Source organism: Neophocaena asiaeorientalis, unplaced genomic scaffold, assembly GCF_003031525.2.
Source record: "Neophocaena asiaeorientalis asiaeorientalis breed wild unplaced genomic scaffold, Neophocaena_asiaeorientalis_V1.1 scaffold798, whole genome shotgun sequence".
Taxonomy (NCBI): domain Eukaryota; kingdom Metazoa; phylum Chordata; class Mammalia; order Artiodactyla; family Phocoenidae; genus Neophocaena; species Neophocaena asiaeorientalis.
Window position 1 is genome coordinate 2832403 of NW_020173042.1, and position 9725 is coordinate 2842127.

Sequence of the window (9725 nt, forward strand, 5' to 3'; positions counted from 1 at the left end):
CTAATCCAATAGGACTGGTGTCCGTATTAAAGGAAGAACTACCAGAGATGCCCCACCCCTATCCAGAAAAAAGCCACGTGAGGACACAGGGGGAAAGTGACATCTGCAAGCCAGGAAAAGAGGCCCTCACCAGACACCAACCTTGCTGGCACCTTGATCTTGGACTTCCAGTCTCTAGAACTGTAAGAAAATAAATTTCTGTGGTTCAAGCCACCCACTCTGTGGAATTTTCCTATGGCAGCCCTAGCAGACTAAAACACCCATAATGTAAGGAACTTTTGTCACAAGAAACTTTATTACAAAAAAGAGGGGGAAAAGGCTAAAGGAGGAGCTCTAACCTGACTCTCACATCAGGATGACCAGCGCCTTCCACAAAAAGCTTGCTTTCCTCCAGTCTCTAGACTCTGTGCCTAGATTATCTGGAACCTTCGTCAAGGAGCCTTCACGGCCGCCTGCTCCATGCTGGCCAGTGTGGCTGAGGCATGTTGGCTGAATTTTTCGTCCTGCCTCAGCCAGCGCCAACAGAGCCAATGGCCCCACCGCAGAGCTGTCACTGCTGAGTGGAGTGATCTCGAGACTGAAGGGCTGCTCCCTGGCGTGCATGGCAATGTGGGTGTTGAGTGCCCCCAGGTAGGTGAAGCCCTTTCCACACTCAGCACAAGAAAAAGGCCTCTCCCCGCGGTGACGGTGCAGATGGGTCTCCAGACTTCTCTTCTGGAGGAAGCTCTTGCCGCACTCGGGACACCCGAAGGGCTTCTCGCCGCTGTGCGTGTGCAGGTGCGCCTTCAAGCTTCCCCGGAGGCAGTAGCTTTTGCCGCACTCGGGACACCGGAAGGGCTTCTCGCCGCTGTGGACGCGTATGTGCTCCGTGAGCCTGTACCGCTAAGCGAAGCTTCGGCCACACGTCGCACAGGAGAAGGGCTTCTGGCCGCTGTGCTGGAGCAGGTGGCTCTTCAGGTTCCCTCTGAGCCGGAAGCCCCTGTCGCACTCGGGGCACCGGAAGGGCTTCTCCCCGCTGTGGAGCCTCGCGTGCTCGGCGAGCTGGGACGGCTGAGCGTAGGCCTTGCCGCACTCGCCGCACGGGAAGGGCCGCTCGCCCGCGTGCTGCCGCCGGTGCAGATTCAGGGAGGCCTTCCAGGAGAAGCTCCGGCTGCACTCGGGGCACCGGAAGAGCTCGGCCCCGCCGTGGAGTCGCCGATGCTCGGCGAGGTGCGCGCGGCGGTGGAATCCCCGGCCGCACTGGGCGCAGGAGAAGGGCTTCTCCTCAGTGTGGACCTGGAGGTGCCGCGTGAGCCCCGAGCGCCGCGGGAAGGTCCTCCCGCACCGCTCGCAGGGGAACGCCGTCTGCCTGGCGTGGACGCGGCGGTGGCGCGCGAGCTTCGAGGGCCGGGTGAACCCCCGGCCGCACTGCCCGCAGGAGAAGGGCTTCTCCTGGCTGTGCAGACGCTGGTGCGCCTTCATGGCGTTCCTCTAGCAGAAGCTCCGGCCGCACTCTGGGCACCGGAAGGGCTTCCTCCCGCTGTGCCGACAGAGATGGGCCCGCAGGCTGCTCTTGAGGCGGAAGCTTCTCTGGCACTGCGGACACCGGAAGGGCTTCTCCCCCGTGTGAACTCGGACGTGTTCGGAGAGCTTGCTCCGGTGGGTGAACTTCCGGTCACAGTCGTCACAGGAGAATGGCTTCTCCCCGCGGTGTGCCCGCCTGTGGGCCCTCGCGGCCGCCTCCCGCGAGGGGCCTCTGCCGCCCTGCGGACCCTGGAAGGGTGTCCTCCCGCTGTGCACCCGCAGGTGCTCGGCCGGCTCGTCCTGCTGGGTGAACCCCCGGCCACACTCCCGGCAGGAAAACGGCCTCTCCCCTCTGGGCGAACACACATGCTTGTTCAGGGCGGCTTTGGACCGGAAGGCCCTGCCACACTCGGGGCACTGGAAGGGCCACGGGCCCGGGAGAGCCACCTGGTGCAGGGCCAGGCTGCACCTGAGACAGCTGCTCTGCTCGCACGCGCCGCGCCGGAAAGGCTGCTTACACGGGACCGCCCGGAGCCACCTAAGCTCCGCCTTCCCCCTGGACTTGCTTTTGTGCTTCGGGTATTGACAGGACTGGTTCTCGCGGTGGTTCCTTTTGTGCTTCACAAAGTCTCTCTTTATCTGGAAGACCTTCCTACAGACAAAGCAGGAATAAAGTCTCAGACCTGGTGGAATTTCCAGGTGATCTGGGGTTCCCATTGGCTTATGCCGTGGATCATTCTTGTCCTGATTAGATGCTGTGATGTCGAGGCTTTTATTATTTAGAATCTCTGTTTCTTGGAGACTTGGGTGTCGTAAGGCGGCTCTTTGATCTGATAAAATCTTTCTTTCCTCCTTGGATAAGGGAGCACAGAAGCCCTGCTCTTGGAGACCATTTAAATGGCATTCCTCCTCTTTTGCCCCGAGAGTTCCCTGGTCACCTGGAGAGACAAAAAGGCCCACCCTCATCAGTGATGGGTCTGCGGGGTCAAGGACTGTCTTCACATCACTGACAACGTGGGAAAGGGACTCCCGTTGTCCTCATGACTTTGTGAAGCTGCCTGCCACAGGTGAATTATATTGAAGTTTAACTTCGATGTGCAGATCCTTTCATCATTTGTTAACAAAAGGCTTAGCGTGAAAAAAATGGCAGGCAAATACATTTTGTGAGCCTGTGAGGACCCTCAGAGGCTAAGCAGAACTTGGAAGAAAATAAAAATGAGTTACTATGAGAATCTGACCATTTCATGACAATATTTCTTTAAATCTGTGAAATAAATAGCACAATATTTAAGTAGGAAGGCTTCGGGTCATATTCTTGCACCCTTCCACTACAGATTTCAGGAAAAGTTTTCTGAAGAAATGCTTATAGGAAGTATCTTTCTTAGGAATGTCAAATGGTAATTTACTGAATTCACAAAGAACACTGTGGAAATAATTCCCTTTCCCAAGGAACTCCGAATTGTAAGAAAGTCACTGCTGTTCCCAAAGTAAAAGCCATGATGACAGGGTACAGAGGGAGCTGAGCTGCCACCTTATTCTCACCCACCACGCCTGGAGAGGACAATTCCTGACCATCACCTGAGCTGCTATATTCCAGAACATCTTTTTCTCCCTCATCCTATTGCAGTGGGTCACATAGCTCTCCTTTTTTAAATCTCTTAACCTGGGAGCAAACCTCACCCATCAGGCTTGCCCCAGAGCAGGACTCTGATTCTGCTCTGAGGTCATCTCAACAACACAGGTGTTTCCAACTAGATGACATCATTTACTAAGTTAGCACCCACAGCTTTTGCCTGGACCATGAGAGGAGCATACTTGCCTGTCTCCTTGAATCCTATTTCTCACCACTTACTGTTTATCCCAGGCAGGGGAGTAGTTGTGTTACTGGGTGAGTACCACCTGGGACAAAGGAAACATTTGTTTTTAGGGACAGCTACCAACGTCGTTCATTCTTTGGTACTCAAAAACCTTTCCAGGCCCTTTCTAAAGGATGAAATTAAACTCCCACCATGGCATTTTTGGTCTCTGATACCAATTATGTGCCACCACTGCCACCCCCCCATCTTCCACTATGTCCCACAAATGACATTCAGCTATACTCAGTGCCTTCCATTTTCTAAATATAACAGGCTTGTTCCCACCTCTAAGCCTCAGATCATGTATGACCCCTGTTGAATCTTCTTTGCCTTACTAAATATGCCCATTCTATGCTATTTAAATCCTAATTCCTTTAGAAGTCCTCCTGGGATATTGCTGTCTCTCCTCTGCTTTCTCCTCTAAATCCCTATAGCGCTTTATTATCATTGCCACTTACTATTTATAAGTGTATACAGTCTTATAGTTGACTAATCCAATAGTTCAATATAAGTGACTAACCTAACTGCCATGTCAGTAGGTCAGTAAGACAGACAATAAACTCTTAGAGTGGGAAAATACGTACATACATACATATATATATATATATATATATATCTCCCAACCCCTGGCCTAAATAATATGTGACATAGTCCTATGAACATGGTAGGGACAATACTGATTAGATGAATGAATAGATGGTAGCAGTGAAATGAAGCCCCTGGGAATTCTTTTATCCTCCGATGGAGCTAGTCACACACTCCCTGGGTTTAAATTCCCTCTTTTTCAGGAGAGTCCTTGATACCCAGAGACTTAGTAGATCTCCATTTAGTAAAGCATCAACATACTCTAAAAAATGGCACATTCTCTTAAATACTTAAAGTATTAATATATTTAAAATGTTTTCCTTATGATACAAGGAATTAAAAAGTAGTCCTTCAAAAGGGATAAAAAAATCCCAAGTTCTAAAAATCTGTACAATAAAAAAATATACTGTACAAAATTGGAAGGCTTCTCATTTCTCTGTACACAAATGGACATGATGATGTGATGGGGAAGATGGTTTCTCCTCAGGACTGGACAGATGGATCCTTTACTGTTCTCTTAAAGGCAGTTCCATTTTCTGTTTTTTTTTTTTTTTTTAATGAAATATATACAACTTCCTTCTTTATAAAAGTAAGACATTCTTATATTTGCTACCAACTTGAGTGAAAAAAAATAACATTCTCCATCAAAATAATATTTCTTATTCACTACGTCCTGCTGACTCTGCAGAAAGATTAGCAAACAAGGCTAGGAGAATAAATGAGTCAGGCCCATCTACTCACCAGAAAGGCTAAGTGTCATTTGTGTTTTCTCTAAGTGTCCTTGGTCTCTGATTAACAGCATTCTTCCTTGTTCCATCCAGGTGATCAAATCTGGCTTTGAAGAAATACAGCCTGCAGAGAGAGTCCACACAGACTCAGTCTGGGTTTCCTGAGTACTTGACTAAAAACAATTTTAGTTTTTAATTTTTAATTTTAACTTTAGTTTCATGGTTGACCTTGATTCCTGGAGACATGAGATCAATGTTAGGTTAAAAAAAATGGAAACTCTTGATTACATGAATAACTGTTAAATGTTCCCGACAATATTTCACAAAATTAAAGGAAACAGAGAGGTTGGGGATGATGAGGATCCAGGCAGAAAGTATTCAAAAGGGATCATTATGAGAACAATGTGAGTAGAATAAAAAGCAGTCGGGGACGGCGGGGGTGGGGGTGGGTCAATGAGGGAACCCAGCTGACTAAACTTTTCTGATTAGACTCTGCACATCTAAGGAACCAATTACTGAGGTACCCACATTCTCTCTAATATTTTATTTATTTATTTATTTGGTTGTGCCACGTCTTAGTTGCAGCAGGCGGACTCCTTAGTCGCAGCTTGTGGACTCCTTAGTTGTGGCTTGCCAGTTCCTTAGTTGTGGCATTCGAACTCTTAATTGCAGCATGCATGTGGGATCTAGTTCCCTGACCAGGGATCGAACCCGGGCCCCCTGCATTGGAAGGAGGATTCTTTACCACTGTGCCACCAGGGAAGTCCTGCCCACATTCCTTCTTGATCAACGTAATGAAGGAACCAGGAGGCTGTTAAATGACAGTGATTATGAAGAAGTGGAGAGTCATGTGTCTAATGACATCAGCCTGAAGGGAGGAAGCGTTCTTACAAAGTAGTGGAGGGATTTTAAAGATGCATCAGATACCCTGCAGTGGTGTCACCTACGGCTCAGCCCTTGGATCAGTGTTTCTCGAAGTGACCTAGTTACCACCAGCATTAGCAGCCCCTGAAGTACTTGTTAAAAACGTAGATGCCTGGGCCTGAGCCTGGACCTGCTAAATCCTAATCTCTGGAGTTAGGATCTGGACATCCTGTAAAGAAAATCATTTGCAAATAATACTGTTTGCTTTTTGAAATTTGGGAAAATCAGACTGGATTCTCCAAGCCCAAGGATTGTGATAACTCAAAACTCAACACTGGATCAGCACAGGGCTGTAGTTTCTCCTACCCTACTGGCCTCAGTCTCCTTAGCTTGACCCTAACTGTTGGGGTATCCCGGGGACAGCTGAGGGTGTCCTGTCCTTTTGACAAATTCTCCCTAGATTATCCCAACTGGCCCTGTGGTTTAAATGTCATTTATACAATGACCCCAAATGTGTGAATCCAGTCCTGATTTCACTGGAATTCCAGTCTCGCATACTCAATTATCTACTTTATATTTCCATATAAATGTTTAATAAGCATCTCAAACTTAATGTGGCCAAAACCTGCTCTCTCCCAAGCCTTCCTCATGTCAGTGAATAAAACCACTGCCATCGGGGCTTCCCCGGTGGCGCAGTGGTTGGGAATCAGCTTGCTAATGCCGGTGGCGCAGTGGTTGGGAATCAGCTTGCGAATGCCAGGGACATGGGTTCAAGCCCTGGTCCGGGAAGATCCCACATGCTGCGGAGCAACTGAGCCTGTGCGCCACAACTACCGAGCCTGCGCTCTAGAGACCATGCTCTGCAACAAGAGAAGCCACTGCAATGAGAAGCCTGCGCACCACAACGAAGAGTAGCCCCCACTCGCCGCAACTAGAGAAAGCCTGCGTGCAGCAACAAAGACCCAACGCAGCCAAAAATAAATAAATTAAATAAAATAAATTTTTTAAAAAAGGCATTGCTCTTTAAAATAAAACAAAACAAAAAAACACTGCCATCAAGATACTCAAGCCAAAAATCTAGAAGTTGGTTCTTCTGTCACAGGACTCCACTGCAAGCCACTGGCAAAATCTGGGATGCTACCTCCAAAACATATCTGGAGACTGCCTCCTGCTCTCTGTCTTCATTACTACATACCTGGTTCAGCTGCCACAAAGATTCACCAGTACTGCCAAGGCTCCTGGTTGGTCTCTCTCCTTTATTTCTACGCACTGCAATTTATTTTCCACATAGCAACCCAAGTAATCATTAAAAAAAAAAGATATCATATTACTTCTCTATTTAAATCCCCCTATGGGAATTCCCTGGTGGCCCAGTGGTTAGGACTCTGTGCTTTCACTGCCGAGAGCGCAGGTTCAATCCCTGGTGAGGGAACTAAAAGCCCGCAAGCTGTGTGGTGCGGCCGAAAAAAAAAATCCCCCTATCATCTTCCCTTTATCTTTAGAATAAAATCCAACCCTGCGCCTCAGCCTGGAGGCCCTTCACAATCCGGCATAGCTGCCCTTTCTGTCCTCTTCTCCCATCACTCTTGTGCTAACCCTCTTTGCATATGTCACAATAGCCTCACTGTGGTTCCCACCGTGTACTGAGCTCATTCACTCCAACCTGTGGGCCTTTGCACTAGTTCTTTCTCTGCTTAGAATTTTCTTCCCCATGATTTCACATGGTTGACTCCCTCTTGTCATTCATATCTCAGACAGAATAAATTATAAACCCCCAAATAGAGAAAGAATTCTTCAGGTATACTGAGATCACCTATTAAATTGATAAGAGGAGAACTATTCTTTATGACACAAGACTGAGTTAGAGCAAGATGAGTAAGCAGTGAGGTACAATCTCCCCAAATTTCTCTTCCAATCCACTTCCTGAGTACTTCCCTGGAGATATCTAAGTATCCCATCCCCCTGCTCTCTTCTCTCTCCCTTTACCAGGGAAACATTCATCCCTGTCGTATCCACGTTCTGCAATGTGTTGGGTCCTCAGCTTCTTCTAATATAATAACTATGGCCCCTTCATGAGCGCCTTAGTTCTTATAAGGATGCATCTCATTCAGGCAACATAAGCAGGCACTAAAGTATCAGTTAAAGGAATAAAACAAAACACTTAAAAAAGAGAGTGGCAATTAGATTATTTTGTAATTCTAACTGTGGGAGAAAAGGGGGAGGGTTGGAGTGGGAGATAGAGAATGCAAAGTGTTAACAAGGCTGAGGGGCACAGATATCACCGGATAAAAAGGGACAAAATTCCCAGGCCATTACAGGAAGTTAAAGAGACATTCTGAATGTGGATTGGGCACAGTATCATATTCAACCAGCCAACAGCCAATAAAGGGAAGAAAGCCTACTAGTATCAGGTTGGGTCCCAAAAAGCGATTCCTTGGAAACGCATCTTACCCAGGGAATCAAGGCTCTCATAATTGGTCTTCATTTCCTGCTGATACATGTCCTTCTGCCACTTCTCCAGGATTTCCCACTCTTGCTCCAGAAAGTATAAGGCCACATCATCAAATGCCACGGGAAACTGAAATCATAAACAGTACATACATATATTTTCATTTCAAGGCTACTGTGTTTTTCAACATCCATGTCTTTAAGAGACAGGAAGGAACGGTATTAAAGTAGTTATCTCTGGATGGTGCCATGAACATAATAAAGGGGTCACAGAGGTCTACTGGAACTAAGTAAAGTGAATGGATGAACAGCAGGCCTTTGAGCACAGGTACCGTCTAAAGGAGGATACTTCACATAGCAGCAAACAATTACTGCAATGTAAGACTGGGCCAGTGTCGCCAGATATGTCAATGCGGTACGCGGGCCTCTCACTGTTGTGGCCTCTCCCGTTGCGGAGCACAGGCTCCGGACGTGCAGGCTCAGCGGCCGTGGCTCACAGGCCCAGCTGCTCCGCGGCATGTGGGATCTTCCCGGACTGGGGCACGAACCCGCGTCCCCTGCATCGGCAGGCGGACTCCCAACCACTGCGCTAGCAGGGAAGCCCCAGATATGTCAATTTTTAAAGAAACTTTTTAATTTTGAAACGATTATACATTCAAAGGTAGTACAGAAGGGTTCCCTGTACCCTTCAGTTTACCCCAATGGTCACACAGTACATTATTACACTGTCAAAACCATGAAACTGACATTGGTAGTGTGTGTATATTTCTACGTGATTTCATCACGTGCTGACTCATATAACCACCCTGCAATCATGAACAAAACTATTCCATGACCAGAGATCTCCTTTGGGCTACCCCTTCCTAATCACACCCACTAATCTATTATCCGTCTCTGTAACTTTGTCATTTCAAGACTGTTACAAAAATGAAGTCAGAGAATTCACTGGCAGTCCAGTGGTTAGGACTCCGTGCATCCACCGCAGGGGGCACGGGTTCGATTCCTGGTCAGGGAACTGGGATACTGCATGCCATGTAACGTGGCCAAAAAAAAAAAAGTCATAGTATGCAACTTTTTGAAATTGACGTTTTTCAGCCATCATAATGCTTTTGAGATCCATCCAAGTTGTGTTTATTGTTTATCAATATTTCATTTCTTTCTGTTGCTGAGCAGTAGTCAATGGCATGGGTATACCACAGTTTGGTTAACCACTTACCTATTGAGGGACAATGTAGTTGTTTCTAGTTTGGGGCTATTACCAAAAATCTGCTATAAATTATCACGTACAAGTTTTTGGTGGGGATACATTTCATTTTTCTGGGATAAATGCCAAGGTCTACAACTGCAGGGTCATATGGGAAGTATACGTTGTTTTCTAAGAAACTATTTTCCGGAGTGGCTGAACCCTTTCACATTCCTACCAGCAATGCATGGAGATCATTTCTCAGCAACCTCACCAGCATTTGGTAACGTTGCTTTTTGCTTTTTTTGTTTTGGCTGCACTGCGCAGCATGTGGGGTCTTAGTTCCCTGACCAGGGATCGAACCCACACCCCCTGCCTTGGAAGGGTGGAGTCTTAGCCACTGGACCGCCAGGGAGTTCCCAATGTTGCTATTTTTTATTTTCATCATTCTAATAGTTGTGCAGTGATGTCATTGGGATCCGAGTTTGCACTTCTATAATGAATAATGATGATGAGCATATTTTCATGTGCTTATTTCTCATCAACATATCCTCTTTG

At 47.3% G+C, this 9725-nt stretch overlaps 1 protein-coding gene across 1 annotated transcript; it reads right to left on the reverse strand.

Moving 5' to 3' along the window:
- Window positions 1-268: 268 nt before the first annotated feature.
- Window positions 269-8112, reverse strand: ZNF425 (zinc finger protein 425). The gene is given in 3 exon segments (XM_024742846.1): window positions 269-2441; window positions 4686-4796; window positions 7988-8112. Coding segments are annotated over 3 exon segments (2256 nt in total). The 5' UTR covers window positions 8037-8112; the 3' UTR covers window positions 269-345.
- Window positions 8113-9725: the final 1613 nt, after the last annotated feature.